This window comes from the organism of the source record quoted next, unplaced genomic scaffold, assembly GCF_019419815.1.
Source record: "Pyrus x bretschneideri cultivar Hongxiangsu unplaced genomic scaffold, Pyrus_bretschneideri_v1 Contig42, whole genome shotgun sequence".
In the NCBI taxonomy this organism is placed as follows: Eukaryota; Viridiplantae; Streptophyta; class Magnoliopsida; order Rosales; family Rosaceae; genus Pyrus; species Pyrus x bretschneideri.
The window spans coordinates 429,686-455,429 of NW_025999746.1; the positions used below are offsets into that span (position 1 = coordinate 429,686).

The 25,744-nt window shown below is 39.1% G+C and overlaps 1 protein-coding gene and 1 long non-coding RNA gene across 2 annotated transcripts; one reads left to right on the forward strand and one right to left on the reverse strand.

Annotated features, from left to right (window-relative positions):
• Nucleotides 1-426: 426 nt before the first annotated feature.
• Nucleotides 427-2,534, reverse strand: LOC125469412. Its single transcript, XR_007251714.1, has 4 exons — nt 1,910-2,534; nt 1,568-1,810; nt 928-1,418; nt 427-819 (listed from the first exon to the last, which is right to left on the reverse strand). It is a non-coding gene; the product is annotated as an uncharacterized LOC125469412 (long non-coding RNA).
• Nucleotides 2,535-24,353: 21,819 nt separating this feature from the next.
• Nucleotides 24,354-25,516, forward strand: LOC103940581. The gene has a single exon (XM_009350727.3). The coding sequence runs from the start codon at nt 24,365-24,367 to the stop codon at nt 25,097-25,099; it is 735 nt and encodes a 244-aa protein (XP_009349002.3). The 5' UTR covers nt 24,354-24,364; the 3' UTR covers nt 25,100-25,516.
• Nucleotides 25,517-25,744: the final 228 nt, after the last annotated feature.

The window sequence follows — 25,744 nt, forward strand, 5'->3', positions numbered from 1 at the left end:
ACCCAGTAATGCTATTTTCTTCCATATCTATAACAAAAAATGCATGCATAAACACGGTAGAAATTTGCAAAAACCCACAACACAACCTAACTAAAAATCTCACGGATTAAAAGTTTCACCCAAAAGAATCCCCCATCTCTCTTATCAAATGAAAACTCCAAAAGCAATTCAATGGTTGATAACAACCCATTTAAAATTGAACCCAAAAAAATTAAAAGCTTCTCTCACATTGATTAGTTATTCATTCTGCACCTGCATTTTACTAATTCTACGTTAAGAGTTCCATGTTCAACTCAAAAAAGCAGATTTTAACTAAAAGAACGGACAATAACACCATATGACCGTGTTATGATAAAAAATGATTAACAAAGTTTCGCTCAAAAAGCAAAGCGTAAAAAAAATCCCAAAAACAAAGATCGGGATCTCTTCATCCGAATTATAAGTATTGTATATAAGTCTTCAAATACAGGACTAATGTGCTATAAGTATGGTGTGTGAAAAGTATTTACAGAACGTTGTTCCAAATCAATAGTTGAACAGAATAAAGTATTTACATAACGTTGTTCCAAATCAATAGTTGGACAGCATAACATGATAAACTTATTTTGAGCAGCAAAGTGAAAAACTATCTAGCAACACAATCTATCAAGAGATGTAAGTTCTCTATATACATATATATTTATGTCAACTTGTCATATTTTATAAAACTAAAAGCATGACAATAAAGGAACCATGACTGCCATAAGTCATATCCGGCAACTGCTTCAGCCACCCCCACTGGAATTTAGGGTTGAGTGCATTTCATTCGAAAATCCATCACTATGAAAAATGAAAACAAAAAATCAATTCAAATCCAACATATCCAACAACCCAAATATTATAATAATCTAATCAGACAATAAACAATTAGAGATGAAGCTTAATTACCATAAAGAAATGAAGGGTTGTCTGGTAGAAGCTAGTTGAAGCTTCATCAAATATATAGAGGATGATCAAACAATCAGAGACTAATCTCAATTACCTTTCCCGTTCCCGGAAAATCACTTCCAGGCCCACTATGAAATATTAGAAGGTCCGTAAACTCATAAGGCTAATATAGTAAATTAAGTCTCCTTCTATCCCTTGCAACGCAAAGCAAAAGAAAGACCCTCCTTTTCATAATCCCATACAGGGTGAGGTTAACACTTGCAGAGAGGGAAAATGGCTTATCACTTATGCCATATCTATTGTCTAACATACCTTGAACTGCCAACTCCACGATTCCCTAGGCTAGCAGATGCCATACCGACGTCTAATCACTTCACTACTCCAACACAACAGATGACGCTACTACCTCCCTTCCTCGTAACACTTCCTGCTCCTACGTCCATTCCCATCCAAGCACCTATCTTTCCATTCCCATCCAAGCACCTATCTTTCTATTAAACAACATAAAAATTCAAATTCAAATTTCTTTCCACAAAAGCATTAATTAAAATTAAAATTCATAAAACATAGAAATTGAGCTGAAATTGCTGAAACAAAATTCAAATGAAAAAATTTTAAAATTGCAGAGTCAATTAATTACTTAATTTAGCTCGGATCCACACCAAACTCACTCCAATTTTTTAAATTAAGCACCAAATACAAATACAAATTTAAAAACCACCGCCGATCCTCCGAAAGCAATCGGACTCCAACAAAACAATTAATTTTCGGCATTTTCAAACGCAATACATCCAAATTCAGAAATCGGTTCGGACGACTGATCTGCAAGCGTTTCGGGGAGGCCTGGAAGCAGAGCTCGAGCATTTTAAATTCCGCTCCGCTCCTGGAATTTTTTAGATTTGAGTAGAAAATTTGGGAAGGAGAAGAATTTGATCGGAGAGAGTGAAAATTCAAGATCAAACACTAAAATACGAAACTTTACCTTTTTCCTTCTCAAATCTGACATCTTCGAGAGCTCTGCCCTACTTTTGATGGTCGTATCTGAGTTCATTTGTGGGTGTCGGCGACTTGCAACGAAGGTGGATCCACGAAATGGAGGTTGATTCGTGGGCAGGAGGAAAATTCAATATGGGTTCGTGTGGAGGTGCATCGGTGATTGTTGAACGGATTTAACTGAGATGATGAAGAGGAATGGGGTGAGCAGCGCTGGGGCTAGGTTGAGAGAAATGGGAGAGAGAAGTCTCTCGAATTTGAGAGAAATGAGAGAGAAACAGTGCTAGGGTTGTAGGAAATGAGCTCACAGAGTGAGAAAAGGAAAGGATGGGCGATTTGATGGATGGTTATCGACAGAGTCGGGAGAGAGAAAGAGGGAAAGAAAAGGCGGTGGCAATTTTGTAAATAAAGTGAAATTCGGCTCAAACCCACGGACACAATTACCCCCTAACTTTTAAGAATTACCTTCCCAACCCAGCCCAGATCTGATGGTTTTTGTTGTAAATAACGTGAAATCGAGGGGCAAACAATTGACTGTAGCCATGAACAGTGCCAATTCCCCTCCCACTTAGAATAGATAATGTTTTTTTTTTTTTTAAATTTAACAACAAAAATTTAGATTGAAGTTGAGAGGTGGCTGAAAGATAATGAAAAGGTCGTGCATGAGAGGAAGAAGAAGCCTTAATTTCTTTTCTTTCTTTTTTTACGTGGCACAAACATCTTGACCGTGGAAATATATTTCAAGGGCTAAGAAAGACGGGAAGGGATAAATATATCATAAATAATAAAGTACAAAAAAAATTATAGTAATGGTTACTCAACTTTAACTCAATTGGATCAATAGTCCATCAACTTTATTTTCTTGATCATTAGTCTCTCAACTCGTTAAAATGTGTAGCTATGATTCTTTTTGTTCACTCTGTTAATATTTCCGTTAAATTCAATCATGTTCGTGGCATGTGAGACTGATTGTAAGGGCAAATACGGAAAATTTGTTTCGTGAGGGTTGAAGTTGATCGAACACAGCAAGGCTGGAGGCTACGAAGGAAAACATGCCCAATTGAAACTTCCTCCATCCCCATTTGAAACTTCCTCCATGCCCAATCTCATATTCTACATATTCTTCAAACCCTTGAGGTTGAAACAAGCAAAGTTACAGCAAAAGCAGCCACTGGAAGTTGATATAAAAATTGTCCCAGAGTAAAAGATTGCCAAACGATAGAATTATATTCCTCCCATACTCTCCCTGCTCATATCCATCCTTATTGGCTTCTTGGTACTACTAGTAACGCCTTCATGCCTTCTCTTCATCTGCAGTGGCTTCCAGATCGTTCATGGTGCAGTAAAGCCGCCTTCTCTTCAAGATCATTCATGTTTCTGCTGTTGTTTTCCTTCACTAAATCCTGATTATTGCAATACATGGTGGAAATTTGAAGGATATGAGATTGGACATGGAGGAAGTTTCCAATGGGGATGGAAGAAGTTTCAAACGGACATGGAGGATTTCAATTGGTGATGTTTTCCTTCGTAGCCTCCAGCCCCTTTTGCTGCGTTTGATTAACTTCAAACTTGCGAAATTATGTTTCTTTATTTGCCTTTACAATCAGTCTCATGTGTGAGGCACGTGATTCAATTTAATGGAAACATTGACGGAGTGAACAAAAATGATCATAGCTGCGCATTTTAAGTAGTTAAGGGACCAATGGTCATGGAAATAAAGTTGAGAGACCATCACTCCAATTGTTCAAAAATGACAATTAAAAATCCTTCAGTCCTATGCCATTATAAACATTGTACCAAACGATAGACAGTACATGAGTATGTTCATGTTCTGTCAGTCATTTAATCTTTTCGTTCCATTCATCCTGCGCATACCAAACGCGGAACAGAACAATTGTCTCATTCCGGCTTGCGGTTACCAAACATAAGACATAACCTTTGTTCAATCTCATTCCATCCCGTCCCATCCACATACCAAACAGTACCTTTCAGTGTAACATTGAAGAGTGTTACTAACCTTGTGAAGCCTAGGTTGGGCACATTGCCCATAGTGTCTTCTTCCAACGCTAGTTTCCATACTCTCCTTTTGGCAACACTCCTCCCTGCTTTCTCCTATTTTTCATGTGTGAGCTTAAAAGGGAAAACCTCTTTTTTGCACAATTAAAGGCCGCGCAGCTCCAGGTAAACATGTGATTTGGTTTTGATTTGATTAGCTCAGCTTTGGGTTTTGGTTGTTTCAGAAATATCCTAGTTGGTTTGTAAGGGAAAGGGGTAACTTGGTCTATTATCTCTCAAACCTTCCCATGTGAAACCGAAATCATGAGCTTGGACTTTTGGTGCTCCCAAGCAGCCTAGAGTCTTCCACAATTCTAATTCCACGTAGGCCCAATGAACTTCCATAACCATCCATACCACAATCGCTTGGTAAGTACCGTTACGTGGCTTGGGCTCATTTAAATGTGTCGCGTGCTTGGCATGACTTGAAGTGTAATATTAATGTATTAATATTATAATACGGCTTGGCACAACAAATATGCATGATTGCAAGGGATTGATGTCCAATAAACTATTATTTTATTAGCATGGCATGATCGTAAATTTGCATACTCTTTGTTTCGCATATTATGCATTGATTTAAGCTCGGCTTGTGACGCTTCAACAACGATTGGGCTTTGAGACATGATTGGGCTTGTAGGTGAGATTTCTGGCCCAACGCCCAACAGTTCTCTCTCTCTCTCTCTCTCTCTCTCTCTCTCTTTCTCTCTTTATCTCTCTCTCTATAAAATTTATGCTATCTCTCACTCACACCCATACGTCTCACATCCACTTCATCACTCATCTCTCCCTCTCCCTCTCCCTCTCCCTCCCCAATTAATTTGAGGTTTTTTATTTGTTAAATTTTTTTGTTTAATTGTGTAATTAAACAAAAAAAACTGTAGACCCCTTGTTGAGGTAAAAAAAAAAAAAAAAAAAAGTGGTTCCCTCCCCCAATTAATTTGAGGTTTTTTGTTTGTTAATTTTTTTTTTGTTTAATTGTGTAATTAAACCAAAAAAACTGTAGACCCCTTGTTGAGGTAAAAAAAAAAAAAAAAAAAAAGTGGTTCCTTAATTCAGGGAAAGTGGAGTGAAGATGAAAGTGGCAGTAAAGATTAATGAGACGGATTAAAATGTGAGTTTTAACAAAAAGTTCACGGTACTATTCAATTTAACGAAAAACCATATTTTTATACTAAAAATTCAATCCTGGTACTATTCACTTTACCCTTTATTTTGTTCTTATCATTAAAATTCAAAATTTTCATGCCTTTTTTATTAGTTTTCCTTAAAATAAAAGAAATCTACACCATTCATCTTTTATTTATAAACAACTAAAAAAATGAACGAAACAAAAAAAGGGGAGAGCAGTAGCTCCATGTTGCTGTAAAGAAAAAGAAGCAGGAGATGGTTCCATACACCCATTCTCTCATCCAATAACTGTAAAAAAAATAAAAATAAATAAAAAAAATCTATAAAATGGTTTAGACCTGATAATTTCTTACACGATCAATTAACATGACATGCAAACGACACGAAAATAACTAGTTTTGGATCAACACATTAACTAATCGGGTCATTATCGGATCACACAATATGAACCCACTAATAACGAGTCATTAACAAGTTTACACAACAGAGACACATGAGTAACCTGTTGCGACACGGCAAGAAAAGTTATTTTAATGATTTTAATTTTTTAAACTACTAAAAAATTTACTACAAAATATGATAGATATAATGGATATGTATATATTGTTTATTAATTATTATTGTATTATTATTCTACATAAATTTAAAAATTTACGTTCTATTTATTTATTTATTTTTATTGTGACATCCCGTCCCGGAGTTATCGGAACCGTACGCGTGAAATTACCATTTTACCCCTAGTTACTTTGTTATGTTGTTTGGTTGTTTGTGTGGTGTTGGCAAACTTGGGCCACACACACACACACACACACACACTGTCTCACTCACCCTCACCCTCTGTCTCTGTCTCTGTCACTCTCTCTCCCTCCCGTGTCTCTCTCTCCCCCTTCTTCTCCACCTTTACGTACGGACATACACATACACACCCTAAAACGTCACAGATCGAGGGATCCAAGGCTACCATTGAACTCGTGGAGCTGAGAGGAGTCTAGTGGTGCCATTTTCAGCTTGTAGTTGTGTTAGTGAGGCCTCAAGGAGCTTGGGAATACTTCGTTGGGTGAATTTGGACGTCGGGAAAGCTTAGTTTCAAAGTTGGCCGAACTTGGATCGTTGTTGCAGGTGACACGTACCCAGAGGACGAGCGTGCACATGCGAGACAGGGGGGCTACGACCCTTCTACATACCAGTGAGTGGGCTTTTGTTTTCCGTATATACCTATATACATTTATATTCCCAGAAATTGATTTAAAAAGGGTTAATTGCCTTATGCCATGTACTTTATTATTTATCGTTTATGCATCGTTGCATGCATTATTTGTGGCATACATATACATATGCATATGTCATATATATTTATGTGTGGGTGCTGTGGAGGCATAGGTAAGTGCCAGGTAAGCGTTAATTAACGATTGCATTACTTAGAGTTTAGAGATGCTTGGAGAGCTCATAACCTGCACCCCCGGTGTTAGTGCTCCCGCCCAGAGTAGGGCACAGTCCTTCACGTGTTGTTCACCTCCCGCACCATACGCTCAGCTTGGATCCAAGTTAGGTGCATAGGCCTGTCGTACAGACCACAGTAGGTGGTTCCGACTCGTAGGTGACCCGCGAGTACTCGCACAGCCCTCACGTGATCGTAGCACTAGAGCGTATATACATGTTACACCCAGGCCTGTCGTACAGACCCCTTTAGGTGGTTCCGACTCGTGGGTAGGTTTATTTGTGAGATTGATATATTGAGCTCTATATACAGCCGTACAGGTCACGTTAGGTGACTCCGGCTGTCCGAGGATTGGGTGATTGATACGACTCACACCTGAGCACTTGCATATCATTAGGAGATTTTGACATAGCATATATTGAGCATGATTGGCATACCCTTGAGCATGTTTGGGCATATCTATACATACGTACATATGTTATTTTTCTGGGAAGTATACAGGTTTTACGGCGAGGGGTTAGATTGTGTTTTGCTAAATGGTTTTCAAAGAGCTTTGTTTTTGCCCACTCACGCTTTTGTTTTGCGCCCCTCCAGGTTCTAGTTGCTTAGCCGTTGCGGTGGTTTCCCTTGCGAGCTTTTCGGCGTTCTGACAGACACTCCACATTGTAGGGTCGCCTTCGGGCGTACTACTGTTGTTGTTTTATTTGGACTGCTATAGACCTGCTCTGAATTTGTATCGCACTAACTAGCACTTATTCTAGTACTAGTATGCTAGTTTTTAATTATTCGTACTTTTATATTACTACTCTTTTAGCTTCCGCAAGTGCACATGGCTACGTCGCCTTTGTGTGACGGCCAGCACGCTCCTATCTCGGTCGGGGTGTGTCATTTATAGTATACTATTGGCAAAGAGTGAGATTAAAAAATTATAGTAAACATTAAAAATAAAAGTATGAAGGAATTTAAAAATACCAAACACATATGCAAACGCTTGTAATCGCTTCCTATATGCTTTGAGGATGGGTACATTATCGTTTGATTTTTTAGTACCATACAAACCCTCATGAATAGTATTTTTAAGAGAGCTCAAAATAAATAAAATTCATAATCCTTAATGTATAAGTTTGAAAAATGTGAAAGCATATATAAACCCTCATAATTGCATCATCTACGCTTAGACGATAGTTACATGATTGTTTATACTTTTAAAACCCTCCAAATCTAATGAATAGTGTTTTTTATTTGAGAGCAAAATTAATAAAATTAATAATTATTGTAAAAAAAATATATATATATATATAATCACTCGTAATGACAAGCTTTACAGCTTTCGTGAAGGGGTCAACTCCGAAATTTAGTATGTACATAATAATTTAGTATTATATTTTACATTTTTTGGCGTTAAATTATGTTTTTCATTTTCATTATTTATTGATTTAATGTCACATCCCGGCCCGGGGCGGATCACTTCCCGGGCCCGTTCCACCACCGTAGCACGATATTGTCCGCTTTGGGTTTACCATTCCCTCACGGTTTTGTTTTTGGGAACTCACGAGCAACTTCCCAGTGGGTCACCCATCATGGGATTGCTCTAGCCCCCTTCTCGCTTAACTTCGGAGTTCCTACGGAACCCGAAGCCAGTGAGCTCCCAAAAGGTCTCGTGCTAGATAGGGATGAGAATATATATTTAAGGATCACTCCCCTAGGCGATGTGGGATGTCACAATCCACCCCCTTTAGGGGCCCGACGTCCTCATCGGCACACACGCGACTAGGGTTAGGCTTTGATACCAAATTGTCACATCCCGGCCCGGGACGGATCACATCTCGAGCCCGTTCCACCATCGTAGCACGATATTGTCCGCTTTGGGTTTACCATTCCCTCACGGTTTTGTTTTTGGGAACTCACGAGCAACTTCCCAGTGGGTCACCCATCATGGGATTGCTCTAGCCCCCTTCTCGCTTAACTTCGGAGTTCCTACGGAACCCGAAGCCAGTGAACTCCCAAAAGGCCTCGTGCTAGGTAGGGATGAGAATATATATTTAAGGATCACTCCCCTGGGCGATGTGGGATGTCACATTTAAAATATATTTTTCTTAACAGATAACGGGTCAGGTCATATTACATGATAATATTAACGGGTTGATTTCAGGTCAGGTCATATTACTCGTTTACTTTACTGGTTGTTACAAACGGATGTTACACGATATGACCTGTTAAGCTATCATGTATGACAGAAAAATGACACAAACACGAATGTCAAGTCTAAAATGGTTGTCTCTGTTAAGAAAAGGAAGAGATTGACGGAAAAAAAAGTGCACAAGGAAATTGTTAGAAAATTAGGGTCTAATTGCTATATTAAATTACATGGAAAATTAATAAATAATTCATGCAATTATATATCAAAGTAATGCATGCACATGAGTAACTAATGTTAAATGAACATGACATAATGGATTAGAAAAACCTGAAAAGACGGTCGAGGTAAGTGTTAGACACTTTGTCCTTACGACAAGTCCCATTACGGTGCTCATGATTGATCAGCGCCTATCTCCCAAGATACAACAACCACGTCTTTGTAATAGTAGCACTTCAAATCACAAGGCTCCATGAATCACGATTGTGTTGAAAACACTCTCATATGGACTCAATGAGACTCTCTAATATTTAGTACAATCTATGTACGATTATGTAAATGAAAAAAGTTGTTTTATGTTTATAGGGGCTTCCCTATTTATAGATTTTGAGATACCTTTTTAGAAATCATGTGATTATTCATAAAGAGTAAAAAATTATAACTCTTCATTTAAGTTGACACATCTTTCTACCAAAATGCCCCACTTCTAATTTTCATTTAATTAATAAATTTAATATAATAATATTATTATTAAATTTTCCAATAAAAATCGACAAAAAGAGGATGAGAGAGAAGATCACACAACAAGAGAGATAAGACAAAAAAAAAAAAAAAAAGAGAGAGAGAAAAGCAAGCATAAAGGATACAAGGCAAGGGGAAATACATTATTTTCAAATCTCTTCTATCAAGGTCACCAGATTAAATGATTCGATATCTTGAAATTTGATCAAACGGTTAAAATTATTATAGTTTTTAAAAAGGACTGCTATTTTTAGCTATTGGATTAAATTTCAAAAATCTAAATTACTGGATTCGGTAATCTTGGTGGAAGAGATCCGGAGAGAATCTCTCTCCACGGCAAAGGTATAATGCTTCAGCTTTTGCAGAGAAGAAAGGATGAGCTTTGCTTTCCCATTCCCCCAAGCAAAGAAAATGGTGGGGCTTCCACCGATTCCCAGCGAAATTAGGAAAATCAACCTCATTTTTCCTCATCAAACTTCCAGGGACTATTTCCCAAGTTTTTCTCTTCAAAACGGACCAAAACCAAAGGATGGCTTCATGGCTTCTCACATCGCAGCACCACCATCGTTCCGATTTCAATCCAAAGTATAATATTGGAAGTTGATTGTTTATTGTACTTTAGGGAAACGGGTTGTATGCATGACTGAGGTTGATTTCTTAGTGACATGTTGTCAACTCCTTAATTCATGGGGTTGGTTTTACTTTCCAAAGTATGGTCTCAGGATTTCAAGGATGGGTTGTCATCCTCACTTTAGCTAAGTTATGGGCTAAAGTGATGGTCTTAACCCTACTCTTGTCTTACCATACCTTGTCTTGTCCCATGCGTCTTATTTTAATTGTCTCTCACGGGTCTAAGGCAGGAACCAAGGGATTGTGTTTTGCTTCTCCCGTGTTTCTTCGCTTTGTAGTTTCTTATAAGAGTGTTCTCACTCACTTGTAATCTTCATAATGAATATACAAGAAAATCTTTGAAAAGCAACATGGTATCAGAGCAGGAACTGTAACCTGCTCCTGCTATACTGCTTTCCTTAGTTTTCACTCTCAAAAATGTCTCATGAAAATCCGGCAGCTTCAACAGCTGATAGCTCCCCGGAAATTTCCTCCGTAAATGCACAGGAAGTGGATGTCAATCCAAATCAAAGGTTAAGCTCAGTCGTATTAAATGAGTTCAATTACTTGCCATGGTCGAGAGCTGTATCGTTGGCGTTGGGTGGCAGGTCCAAGTTAGGGTTCATAAATGGAAGCATCAAAGCCCCTGAGGCTTCCTTTTCAAATTATGAACCCTAGCTGAGCAAGGATCAGCTGGTTATGTCATGGCTCCTGAATTCCATGGAGCGAAAGTTAGCTGAAATTTTCAGCTACTCAGAATCATCTTATCAACTATAGGAAGCAGTCAAGGAAATGTATGGCAGCCAAAATAATGCTGCACGGGTCTTCCAACTAAAGAAGGACATCTCTGATCTGCAACAAGATGGTAAGCCGTTCGTGCAACTCCTGGGAAGCATGAAGACCATGTGGAACGAGTTGGAAACCTATCGTCCTCATACAACTGATGCAGTGCTGTTACGAAAGAGGGCAGAAGAAGACAAGATATTCCAACTCTTGTCCAGTCTTAACTCAACATATGAAGATCTGCGATGTCACATGCTCATGAACACAGAACTACCCTCCTTTCCTAGTGTGTGTGCAACTATTCAACGTGAGGAAGTAAGAAGGAAAGTCATGAACATGAGTACAATGCTAAATGTACCAGAATCTAGGGCATATGTAACCAACGAGAGAAGGTACAAAGGAAAGCACCCTTACCTAAAGTGTCAACACTGCAATAACACAGGCCATGTTAGGGATACTTGCTGGATTTTACATCCAGAATTAAAGCCTGACTTCATGAAGGGTGTACAAAGGGTGAATCGTGCTCCACATCGAGCAAATCATGCATCCACCTCCATCTCCAACAAGTCAGATTCATTCAAGAACTTCACAGCAAATCCGACAGAACTCATGAATGAGTTCGTGTCATTTCTTCAAGGCAAGAAAAGAGGTGCTCAAAGAGACAGTACTAATAACATGTAAGAAGGAACATCGACAGCAATGCTTGGCAAGTTTACAGGTTTTTTGACAGACACTAATCCTGTGCCCCAAGAAGATATGTCAGGTATTATAAAAGCCTTTAAAACTGCACTCAAATTAAATATGTTGCATGATTTTTGGGTTATAGATTCTGGTGACACAGATCACATGACCAACCATGTGTCTGATTCTCAAAAATTTGAAAGATTGATCAAACCTTCTCAAGTCTCAATAGCAGATGGAAATCAAGTAAAGGTTTTAAGGAGAGAAAAAGTCAAGTTGATGTCTGATGAAATAGAGTCTGTCGCTTTATATGTTCCATCCTTTCCATTCCAACTTCTATCTGTGGGAAGGATCACAAACACCTTAAATTGTTTAGCCATTTTCTCTCCTCACAATGTGATTTTTCAGGACTGTGCCACCAAAAGGATGATTGGTGAAGGGTTCTACTTAGATGGTCTCTATTACCTGTCAAAGAGCAATCCCAGGGGTTTTCAAGCCAAGCTAGACTCTACTCGTGATACTTGGTTGTGGCATCAACGTTTAGCACATCCTTCCTCTCCCATTTTGTCAGCTTTATTCCCAAAGTTAGGAAAGGATGATATAATCTGTGAAACTTGTCACTTGTCTAAAGACACTAGATTATCCTATAAATCCTCTCTTTCTAGAACCAGGAAGTGTTTTGAACTAGTTCATTCCGATGTTTGGGGACTAACTAGTGAATCTTTTGATTGTTACAAGTATTTTGTGATTTTCGTGGATGACTTCTCTCGAGTCACCTGGTTGTACCTGCTAAAATCTAAGAGTGAAGTTGTAGAAGTTTTTAAAGATTTCCATAACCTTGTAAAAAATCATTTCTCATCTCAAATACAGACCTTACAATCTGATAATGGCACTGAATACATGTCCCATATCATGAAACATTATTTGAGTGCTCATGGCATCATGCATCAAACGAGTTGCGTTGGAACCCCTCAACAAAATGGGGTAGCCGAGCGTAAAAACCGTGATCTTCTTGAGAAAACTAGGGCACTGATGTTGCAAATGCATGTACCAAAGAGGTTCTGGTCCCAAGGTGTTATGACAGCAGCATACATCATCAACAGGTTACCTAGTCAAGTCTTGGAACTCAAGTCACCCCTAGAGGTCCTGAAAGGAAGAAAAATTGATATATCTCACCTTAAAGTGTTTGGTTGCATTTGTTTTGTGCATGTTCAATCTCAATACCGAGATAAATTGGATCCCAGGTCAGCTAAATGTGTCTTTCTGGGTTATTCTTCCACTCAAAAGGGATATAAGTGCTATAACCCCCAACTAAGAAAAGTGATTGTGTCCAAAGATGTTAGATTTCATGAGTCTAACCATTTTTTTACTAGAACCAGTGACATCATAGACCAAGTGGATGACATTCTGGACCTGTTCCCATTACCAAGAATCGGACCTGAGGATCTACATCACCAAGAGCTCAGTCACGATAACACTGATACTAGTCTCCAAAACCCTCAGCCTAATGGGTTTGTACAAGATGAAGACAGTGAGAATCAAGAAAGCTCTCAAAATGTGGCTAAAAGGGTACACGAGAATGAGCCATCTCTTCCAGAACCTCGACGCAATCCCCGTTGAAATAGGCAGCCTCCCACCAGGTTTCAAGATTTTGATCTATACAAACCAAAGCATCCAATGTCAAGTTATGTTTCATATCAAATGGTAACTCCTTCGCATGCTGCCTTTCTTAACAACATCTCTAGTTACAGGGAGCCTCAAAGTTTCCATGAGGCTAGTAACCAGGAAGTGTGGCAAGAAGCAATGCGAGATGAACTCAAAGCTCTAGACCAGCACAACACCTGGAGCATCACCAAACTTCCAAAAGGAAAAAGGGCAGTGGGGTGCAAGTGGATCTATAAGATTAAGTTCAATGCAGATGGTTCAATCGAGAGACATAAAGCAAGGCTAGTAGCTCGGGGATTCACTCAAACGTTTGAGGTGGACTATAAAGAAACTTTCGCACCTGTTGCAAAAATGAACTCAGTAAGGGTGTTGCTGTCTGTTGCTGTCAATAAAGGTTGGTTTATGTACCAAATGGACGTAAAGAACGCCTTTCTTCACGGTGATCCCGAAGAAGAAGTTTACATGCGATTGCCACCTGGACATCCTCAAAGTCAGGTCCCTGATATGGTGTGTAAGTTACATAAGTCCATTTATGGACTGAAGCAGTCACCTCGAGCTTGGTATGCTAAACTAAGTTCAGTTCTACACAGTGCTGGATTCAAACGAAGTGGAGTTGATTCATCATTATTTGTTCGTATTGGAACTGGTGGCACATTAGTGGTGTTGATTTATGTGGACGATTTAATAATCACTGGTGATAATGCAGTCGAAATCTTCAAACTCAAATAGTCACTACAACAAAAGTTTGCTATCAAAGATCTTGGGGTGTTAAAATATTTCCTTGGGATTGAAATGGCATCTTCTCAAAAGGGATTATTTCTTAATCAACGGAAATATGTCATAGATCTCCTCAAGGATGCTAACATGAGTGAGTCCAAGCCTGCCACTACTCATCTCGATAGCAAGCTCAAACTGAGCATGGGTGGAACTCCACTCTCAGACATCAGTTCATACCAGAGGCTTGTTGGTAAGCTAATCTACCTAACAATCACCAGACTCGATATCTCCTATGCAGTGAGCATTGTCAGTCAATTCATGCACTCTCCTACCATCGATCACTTGAATCTTGTAAAGAAAATCCTACGTTATTTGAAAGGGTCTGTTGGTCGTGGTATTCTCATGACAAAAAATGATCACACTCACATCATGGGGTACTGTGATGCAGATTGGGCAGGTAATGCCATTGATCGTAAATCCACGAGTGGTTACTGCACCTTCATTGGTGGAAATTTGGTCAACTGGAAGAGTAAAAAACAAACTGTCATTGCCAGATCCAGTGCCGAAGCTGAGTATTGTGCAATGGCTTCAACAGCATATGAATTAGTCTGGCTCAAGGGTCTTCTAAGTGATTTAGGGTTTTCTGTAACTCTTCCTATGTCTCTATTCTGTGACAACCAAGCTGCCATGCATATAGCCTCCAATCCCGTGTTTCACGAACGAAAGAAGCACATTGAAGTTGACTGTCATTACATTCGTGAGCAGGTGCAATCACAAGTGATCCAGACACATTACACCAAAAGCACCGAACAACTGGCTGACATTCTCACAAAGCCCTTACCCTCTCATCAGTTTCAGCGCCTTCTTTCCAAGCTCGGATCCATCAACCTGCTGGATCCAGCTTGAGGGGGAGTATTGGAAGTTGATTGTTTATGGTACTTTAGGGTTTCGGGTTGTATGCATGACTGAGGTTGATTTCTTAGTGACATGTTGTCAACTCCTTAATTCATGGGGTTGGTTTTACTTTCCAAAGTATGGTGTAAGGATTTCAAGGATGGGTTGTCATCCTCACTTTAGCTAAGTTATGGGCTAAAGTGATGGTCTTAACCCTACTCTTGTCTTACCATACCTTGTCTTGTCCCATGCCTCTTATTTTAATTGTCTCTCACGGGTCTAGGGCAGGAACCAAGGGATTGTGTTTTGCTTCTCCCGTGTTTCTTCTCTTTGTAGTTTCTTATAAGAGTGTTCTCACTCACTTGTAATCTTCACAATGAATATACAAGAAAATCTTTGAAAAACAACATATAAAGTCATATGCCTCTGGAGATCTGCAACTGAAGAAAGGTTAAAACCAAGCCTCTCAACAGGAGAGGCAGCAACCTCCCCATATCCCCAGTCGTTGCAACCGTAGCAGCAAGCTTGTCATTTCCTGGAATTCCGTCAACAAAAGGAATACCTGAATCAGCAGCACCGCCACTTCTCTCGAGCCATCACTCTTCTCTCCCAAGTCACGGCATCTATCACAACGATTTCGAACTAGAGAATAGAGTCGTAGGCCTCTAGAAATCTGCCACGCCTTCTTCTTCTCCACCGATACAGATATTCGCAACACCATCGCCAACGCCCAAACAGACAGCAGCAAACTGGTTTCCCACAGCCTTCTGCAATCTCTTGGGTCTAAAAATGTTTCAATATTCTCTTTTCAGAACGGAGAAGAAACAATCATCCTCCACATTTGAACAAGTGGAGAAGAAGAACCCATCGTGCCCAGCAATCGTCCTGAAGCTTGCTGACGATGCAAGGATGGTTTCGTACAAGGCAATAGCAGTGACGGACACACAAGCAGCAGCTGCCGATCACTTCAACACCATCGCCCCAACAATGGTGCTGAAAGAGCAATGGGAGAGCAATCATGGCAAAGAAAAATGGGCAGCAGGTTTTCATCGTCATCAGACGCTTGGTTCTTCATAAAAAAAGTTGAGTTCCACCATCAAACTAATTGGCAATATGAGGAGTAGTCCAACTTACTTATAAGCTTATGCAAGGTTACTCTTCTCATTATTGTGAGACTCATTCTTAATACATCTCCTCAACACGCCTCCTCATATGTGACGAATCTTCAAGCTCATCACGTAGACAACACAACAAGATAACATATAGTTGGCCACACGCATAGGACAACCTACTCTAATACTATAAAATAAAACCAATTGAGAATATAAAGAGTAACCTAACTTACTTTTAAGCTCATAGAAGATCCTCTTCCCATGTACTCATTCTTAACACTTCGAGCCCAGTAATCATAGCAATAGTTCAAACCACTCGGTTTAATCGCCAACTGCAGAGAAGATTGGGCTCCTCCTCTCCGCCCCTCCATCATTAATACAAAAGCTCACCATGGACATGAAGAATGATCAACCTTTTGGTCGGACAAGGCTTTTGATGATGCAAGTAGTCCTTCTCCACTCCAGAAGTCGTGCATCGCATAATCAGAGCCGCTGATAAAAAAAGAAAGTCACATTGACGGGACGCAAAAATCATGCCTCATTCACGGTAGCTGTTCAATGTTCGTTGTGACAAGCATCAAATATGGAGGAACAAAGTTACAGCGAAGAAAAGATAACAACTAGCCCGTCTCCGCTGTTTAGACGCTCTCTAAAGGTACACTAAAAAAATCACACCGATAAATAACTCGATCGGTTCTTCCGGCAATCTCTCGGAGTGGTTCAAAGCATGAAACAACAACTCCCACCTGACAAGAAAGGAAGTTAATGAGCAATGATCCAGGACAAGGTCACAGCGAGCGATGGATTTGTGAAAAACAATCATGTCGCAACCGTCATCTTGGAGTTAAGAAGAGGAGAAGTTGCTGACAATAAGAGGAAAGGGAAGAAAAGTCCTATTTGAACTTGGAAAGCTTAATTCAAAAAATAAAATAAAATAAAAAGAAAATAAAGCTTGCTGAAAACTTCCTTGGGAAAGGCACTCACGTGAAAATTGAAAGGGCAAGCCATGGGATCAAACCCCATTTTAAATGGGATCCTAACCCTTTTCAAACTTTTTTGGGCAAGGCACGGCAAAGATGGAATTTTAACTAGGCCTCACAAATTGGAAATTGGGCCAAAATAATAAATGGGCCAATAGTGTGATGGAGGCACATCATGTGTGAAGGCGATGCCGACATCAAATCCGTGGAGGACGTAAATACCTTCAAATACTATAGATGTGAACCATCTCAAAGCACAAAGCTCAATTAAATTATGCTACGTCAAATTTAGTGGGTCATGCTACGTCAAATTTAGTGGATCAAATTTTCGAAGTGGCCAATGGCACGAAGCCGTATCAAATATTAAATGGCACGAAGCTGTATCAAATACCAATGGCATGAAGCCATGTCAAATCCCAAATGACACGATGTCGTATTGATTATCAAATGGCACGAAGCCGCGACAAAACCCAAATAGCACGAAGCCGTGTTTAGCTCCAATGGCTCAAAGTCCTCACCCACACGAGCTGAAACTGCATAAGACATTAAATGTTCCTTGTCTGCACGAGCTAAAATTGCACAAGGCATCAAATTCCCACAAAATCATTTCGAAATACATCAGTTTGATCCCGTCAAGGATACGTAGGCAGTCTAGTACCACATCTTAGACACAATCATAAAACTCAAACACCAAACATAATCCCTAGTTCATTCAACTAAGTGCATCCAAATAAATCAAACACCAAATCCTTTTTAGTGGGTCATTCACTCACTAAAAATCCAAATACCAAAATCATGAACTACGAGTGACTTGACCGTAGGTAGGCAATCTAGGGCTCAACCTAGGTGCAGTCACAAAATGAAACAAAAACACCAATCCCCAAATATCATATTTTTCACGTTAGAATCAAAGGGTCGTAGTTAATAAACGCGTAATCTAGAATGGGTCGAACTCAAAATAATAAAACCATCTTTGTAAAAACGAACGAGGATGAAATTGTGTCGAGTGAATTACTTGTTCTCATGACAATTTTTGCTCAACACCCGTTTGAGAGTCCGTTGGATGTCCATGTAGATACATTGTGCGTCTCCGCTATCTAACTAATTCTTGAACTATTTAGTTCGAGATCGAGTGCACTAGTATGTGTTTAGGGTTTGCTATAAACGTGGATAAGTTTCGATCGTGGAAAACTCGATTGTATCCTTTAGTGTTCTTCGAGCACATACTAGATAGTTGTTCATAATATTTACATCGTGTACTTGGAGAACCCTAGGGAAATGCTGCTAAATTTTTATGATTGAAAATAGCTGTGTAAACGCAAACCGAAACATAGAAAGAAGCTTAGTATGGATGATGATGGTCAAATGATTGACATATTAAAGATGATCTAATGATGGACATATTGCATGATGCATTCCCTAACGCTTCGCTCAATACGGACAATGAGTCGTCCAATGACTGCAAGAGTTTCAATAGATTGTTGAAAGAAGCTTAGTGATAATTGTACCCCGGTTGTCAAAAAATTTCGGTGCTAACAACCATTGTGGAGTTGATACACATGAAAGTAGAGTGCAATATAACCAATCAAAATTACGATGTGATGGGAATTGTTAAATGTATGCTTACGAAACCTAATGAATTGAAACACGTGAAAGTACAGTGTAATATGACATACTCTTGCTCGATGAATCTCCCAATTTTTTTGGGCAAAGGTGAAAAAAAAAAAATAAAACATTAAAAATATTACCCGACGAATTAATAAGAAGTTCATTGGCTAAAGTGAAAGCATTCATCGGGCAAAGGTGTATTTTATGATTAAGGTTTGGGGTTCATCACTCAAAATGCAAGAGTTTGTCGGGCAAAAGAGACATTTTGGCATGTTCAATTCCTTCGATACAGTTTGTGAAATTAATTTCAACATTCCAACTGTTAATGTAGCTGGTGTATACTCCAAGATGGCATATGCCAAAAATCAACCAAGTGAAACTTCTGGGATTAGTAACGAGACAAAATCTTTTGATGGTTAGAAATGAATCATCACGATTTAATGAATATTTAGCTCCCATTTTGATGATTGTTTATAACTACACTTCTCGATCCTAGAACAAGACAATGAAGGAACCCGATCATCAATTTTAAATGTTTACACTATGCTGACCACAAATCTTACGTTCTACTTAATACAAATGTTTGTTGAATCTATTGTTTTGATGGAATATGCAATCTATGAAAGTAATTTCGACGATCCAACCATGAAACTTGTTTGAATATAGTATGAGATGGCATACGCCAAAAATCACCAACAACAATCTTTTAGGGATTAGGCTATTGGATGAAAGTTTGGACGGTTACAAATGTCTCATCATGATTTAATGGCTATACCACCTTTGATTTTAGTGATTGTTTACAAGGATGACCTTTTAACCATTTGAAAATAAATATAAAAAAACTGAACAAATTGAATTTCTAGTGTTTAGTACTTTTATCAGGCAAGATTACGTATTTCATTGGACAACAACACTATATTCGTTTAGCTACATAGTGAAAACTATTTTAAAAATCCCCTCCGAGGGACAGTGATAGGCGGCTGGCCACCATCTCGACGGTGATAGGCGACTAGCCACCATCTCGATTAATACCTAGGTCTTTGAAGATTAAGAAATGACACCTAGACCTTATTAGGCACCCGCCTAGACCTTCATAGGTACCTACATAGGTCGCAACTCTCACTTATACAAAAAATTAATAACTTTCATCTTACATTTTATTTTTTTTTAATAAAATGTAAGGGACTTGTTAAATACTCAAACGAATGCTCATTATATCCTTGTTTCCCATGTGCACAATATGTTTTAATACTCTATAATTTATATTTCATTTTCTTTTTGCAATAAATGTATCCCTATACAATTATGCATCTTTTTTTAAGTATAAATAGACACTTATTTATATGACATATAATAAATTTACTTAACTTCGCCTAGTTCACCTAGGCCTCCGCCTAGGCGTTAGACCCCAGTATGCCGCCCAACTAGCGCCTAGCGTCTTTTAGAACCTTAATAGTAAATTGAATCATTTACATAGTCAGTTGGAGATGAACTCCTTATTTATTAAAGAGGCAAGTTAATCACCACCCTGATTATCCAATCAAATCTATTTAATTAGATAATGCTGAAGAATTCACATCTAAAACTTTTGATGACTATTGCAAGTCTGTTGGGGTTAAAGTTGAACATCCAGTACCTCATGTTAACACCCAAAACGGCTTGGCCTTCATTAAGTGTTTACAAATGATTGCTCGATCGTTGGTAATACGTACCAAGCTCCCGATCGCTACTTGGGACTATGCAATATTGCACACAACCATGTTGATCCGCCTGAGGCCTGTTGCGACATAACCATATAGCGCCCTTCAATTCGTTACCGGATACAAACCCGACATATCGCACCTGCAAGTTTTTTATTATGCGGTTTATATGCCGATTTCACCATTTTTACGTACAAACATAGGGCCTCAGCGAAGGATGAGAATCTACGTCGGATATGATTCTCCTTCGATTATTCATTACTTAGAACCCTTCACAAGCGATTTGTTTACCCCTCGTTTCGCAAATCGTCATTTCTATGAGACAATTTTCCCGTCGTTAAGGGGAGATAAGAACGTCAATGTTCTTGAAGAACTACGTGAATTATCGTGGACGACTCCCACTTTGTCTCATTTAGATCCCCACACAGCTCAATTTGAAACTGAAGTGCAGCACATATCAGATCTCCAGAGTATAGCTCAGAGCATGCCAGATGCTTTCATTGATCTACCGCGAGTGACAAGATCACATATTCCAACTGCGAATGTGCCTGCAAAGATGAATGTACCAAATATACAATGGACTTTTCTCCTAGAGGCTCGGGACACCAACTTTGGTGATCCTATTACATTAGCGGCTAGTCAATCCTCTACCTTTACACAAAAGCGTGGCAGACTTCTTAGTTCAAATGATTCATGTATCCGAAAAAGGAAACCCACGGCACACTCCCCTGAAAAGCCTACCGTGAATCCGACTATCGCTTACTTATTTTATTCAACTCATGAGGAAATCTTAGATTATAGAAGCTTCCTAGAAAAGACGAATCTACCTCCTGAGAATCGTGGGATTTCGGTCTATTATGCTAGCTTAGATGATGTGTTGTGTAGAAATGAGATGATCGTCGACAATGCATTAGCATATGCAGTAGCTACTAATATCATGTTGAACGATGACATTGAACCCCGTTCCGTTGATGAATGTCGACGTAGAACCGATTGGTCAAACTAGAAACAAGCAATCCAAGTTGAACTCAATTCGCTTACGAAACGTAAGGTGTTTGGACCTGTAGCTCCTATTTCTCTACATGTGAAGTCCGTTGGCTACAAATGGGTTTTCGTTTGGAAACGTAATGAAAAGAATGAAATTGTGTGTTACAAAGCTCGTCTTGTTGCACAAGGCTTTTCACAACGCCTCGGGATTGACTATGACAAAACTTATTCACTCGTTATGGATGTGATTAGTTTTTGCTACCTTATTATTTTGGTAATTTCCAAAAAATTGAGTATGCAGTTGATGGACGTACTAAATGTGTATCTCTATGGGGATCTTGATAAAAAAAATTTATATGAAAGTTCCCGAATGACTTACATTGACTGGATCAAATATTTCCAAACCCCGGAACACGCTCTCAATTCAGCTGAGGTGTTCACTCTACAGTTTGAAGCAATCCGAAAGAATGTGGTATAACTGTCTAGGTGAGTATTTAACTAGTCAGCGATATGTAAACAACAAATTATGCCCTTGTGTGTTCATTAAGAAGTCACATTTCGGTTTTGCGATAGTTGCAGTATATGTTGATGACATAAACCTCATCTGAACTCCTGAAGAACTCGCGAGCACTGCCGCGCACCTTAAGTTGGAATTTGAGATGAAAGATCTAGGAAAGACACGATTCTGTCTTGGTCTCGAGATAGAACACTGTTCGGATGGAATCTTAGTACATCAATCGAACTACACCCAGAAGGTGTTGCACCGCTTTAACGAGGATAAAGTGAAGTCTTCGAGTACTTCTATGATCGTTCAATCGCTAGATTCAAAACAAGATCCCTTCCGTCCGAAGGATGATGATGAAGAGATTTTGGAGCCTAAAGTTCCTTATCTAAGTGCGATAGGCGCTTTATTGTACTTAGCTCAATACACTAGACCCGACATCTCTTTTGTTGTTAATCTTTTGGCAAGATATAGTAATGCACCAACACACAGACACTGGACTAGTGTTAAAGACATTTTCCGCTACCTTAAGGGTACTACGGATTTGGGCTTGTTCTATCCCTACGAATCCTCGAGTGATGCCGCACTCTCTTATCTCGAGTCGATTTTTGCCTTGTTGGTTATGTTGACACATGATACTTATCTAATCGATATAAGGTGTGTTTTCAAACGGGTTATGTCTTTAGAGTTGAAGGCACCGCAATCTCTTGGAGGTCAACTAAATAGACCTTAGTTGCCACTTCATCTAACCATGCTGAAATTCTCACCTTACATGAAGCAACTCAGGAATGCTTTTTGTTGAAAGTAGTTATGGGTGATATTCGAAGCTCTTGTGATCTTTACCCCGTCGTTGATGTCTCAACGACGATCTATGAAGACAACACAACATGCATCGAACCTCTCAAGAAGGGTTACATCAAGGGAGACAACACCAAGCACATTGCACCGAAGTTCTTCATCTCACATCAACAACAAGAGCATTAGAAGATTGAAGTCTCACAAATCCGTTCACAAGACAATCTAACCAACCTCTTCACCAATCACTACTGAAAGAGACGTTTCAAAGGCTTGTTCAAGGAATTGGTATACGTAAACTTTCTGAGTTGTAACATTATTAGTTCTCTTTGGAATTGTGTCAAACTCAGGGGGAGTATCCTGAAGTATACTTGCTTGATCTTAATGTACTCTTTTTTCCCACGAATTGGAGCATTTTTTCCACTGGGTTTTTGCTACCTAACAATGTTTTGACGAGTCACTCACCTTGGGTTCATCATATCCCTAATGACGTCCTGTAGATGTTTCTTTTGACTTTGCATTACTCGCGCATTTTTCCTTAGACTATGGGCTAGTTTGGTATTGCTGTGCTTTGAAAAAAAATTGTTTCTACTGTGTTGTGAGAATAAGCTCACTTTTACAGCTTCACGTTTTCAACTTTTTTTTCACCTAAAACTGTGAAAATAAGTTGTTTTTAAGTGTTTACCAAACACCTTTTTGACCTCAGCTTTTTTGATACCCACTTTTTATAAAAGCACCTCAGTACCAAACCAGTACTATGGATTTTGTCCCGACTCGGGTTTTTGCCAGACTTGCTTACTTATGCAATTTCCTACCTTATTGAGAATAACGTTGTTCCCACAATCATTGCCGACGAGTCGACTTCCTCAACTTCTATATGATGCTGAATTTACACACTTAAGGGGGAGTGTTATAAACTTCTTATTTAAGTGTGATTGTGTAAATCCTAGATTAGATTTGGACTTGTATTCCTTGGGGATGAAGGATTTCTTCTCCCTCTTATTACTATAAATAAAGGCACTATATAGGGGGGAATAACACACACGTTCCTCTACACAATTCTACAAACACATCTCTTTCTGCTCTCTCTCTCTTTGCCGCTGACCCCTGTTCCCTTGTCAGATAAAATAGATTACAACAGTTGTTTTATTTTAAAATCTTAGTTAGGGAGAAATAATTTTAGGATTATGAATGATTCACCTTTTTTGCCTTCTACCTTTTAACGATTCACCTTTTAATGCATTGATCGTTGCTTTTTTTTTTTTTTTTAAGTACGTCAATATTTTTAGACTAAGAGGAGGGGGAGGTTCGGCAAAGCCACCAAAAGGGCAGCCTAATTTGATATCGAATTCGCCATCTATGAGATTCGAACCTAAGACCTCTCACTTCTAAGTGAAGAGAAATACCACCAAACTATAATACTAAGTGGCTGCATTCATCATTGCATTAAGTGGCTTTCCACGCCATACCAGCACAGCCATAACAAAAATGAAAAGACTTTCAGTAGGAACTCAAGTTTCTCGGCCAGGCCAAATTCAGGTCTTATGTCAGTTTCAGCTTTTCACATTGTGACTTTTCTCATTTACAAAGCATTCCCACTTTTTTTTTCTACCAAATGTTTAACCCCACAAAACCTAAATTGTAAGCATTTTTTCAACCCCTAACAAGTTATGTCAATATCAGCCTCAATTTCCCTAATGTTGTCTATTAGAATTAATATTTGAACCACAATATATTCGTCATTCAATGAAGCTTCTACAAACCATTTCAAAATAAAGCATTTGGAAAAAAAAAAAACAACCCAAAAGTCAAAAGTCTAGCCGTGCAACTTGTGCAACCGCGTCTAGACTCTAAAATTTTCCAACATTTCACCATCAAACACCACCACAAGAACAAAATCACAATTTCCATGAAACTCATCACCCTTTCCATTTCCAATTATATATCTTCGGCCACCACTTTTGCGTCTTTTAACTTCGTCAACATGGCTTCTCCGAAAGAACAAGTCAAGCCTTTAGCCCCAGCAAACTCACACCATCTCCGCAGTGATGAAGAGCAAGCCGTCTCCTTGCACATAAAGCTCGGGCAAAGAAAATACGTACAATGTTGCGGCTGTGTCTCTGCCGTGTTCGTAATCATAGCTGTAACAGCCATAGTCCTCGGATTCACCATGTTTCACGTAAAGGATCCGAAGATCAAGATGAACGAGGTCACAGTCCAACGGCTGGAGTTTTCCAACGGAATCCTACGTACGGATACTAATATAACACTTCTTGCGGATGTCTCCATCAAGAACCCTAACATGGCATCTTTCAAGTATAGCAATGCCACCACTATGGTTTACTACAGGGGGACGGAGGTCGGCGAAGCGAGGACTCCGGCGGGAGTGGCAAAGTCGAGGCGGACGTCGAGGATGAATGTTACGGTGGATATTGTTCCGGGGAAGATCTTGGGCGTGCCAGGGTTCATAAGTGAGGTGGCTACAGGGGAATTGACCATGACGACTTATACGAGTATTCAGGGTACGGTGAAAGTCGCCACGGTCAAGAAAAATGTAGTGGTTGAATTGAATTGTACCGTGAGCTACAATTTTTCAAGCGGCAAGATTCAAGGAGAAGATTGCAAACGGAGGGCTCGTCTTTAATGATTAGGATTCATAGGTACAATTTTTCAAGCGGGAAGATTCAAGGAGAAGATTGCAAACGCAGGGTTCGTCTTTAATGATTAGGATTCATTTTTGTTGTACTTTTTTCGGCTGAAAATTGGATCAAGTTAATCTTATACCAACAGGATCCTCCTTAAGAGGATCCCAGGAATCTTTGAACTGTGTCTATTCATCATACATCGTGCGGTCAGTTTTTGTTAGGTACTGTTTGTATTCAATTTTATGTAAAAAAAAAAAATGTAAATAATTTCTAACCGTACGATGTATGATAAATAGACACGATTCACGGATTCTTAGAATCACCCAGGATCCTCCCAAAAAGAATCCGGAGTGGGAATCCGGATTCAATCCTATAGATGAGTATATATATGTTATACTTTTGTAATTTATTAATTCTGTCAAATAGTAATATAGAAACACAAGCTGCAGAAAGAGCAGTCGTATGGAAGTTGTAGCCTTTCCATGATAATTGGCAATCATCAAAAAGAGTTTTATGTTAATTGATAATGCCAGAATTTACATTACATGTTGGTCTAGTTATACGCACCAAATGTACTACAGAAAATATACAAAAGTTTGTCTAATTATACATTACATGTTGGTCTAATTATACGCACCAAGTCT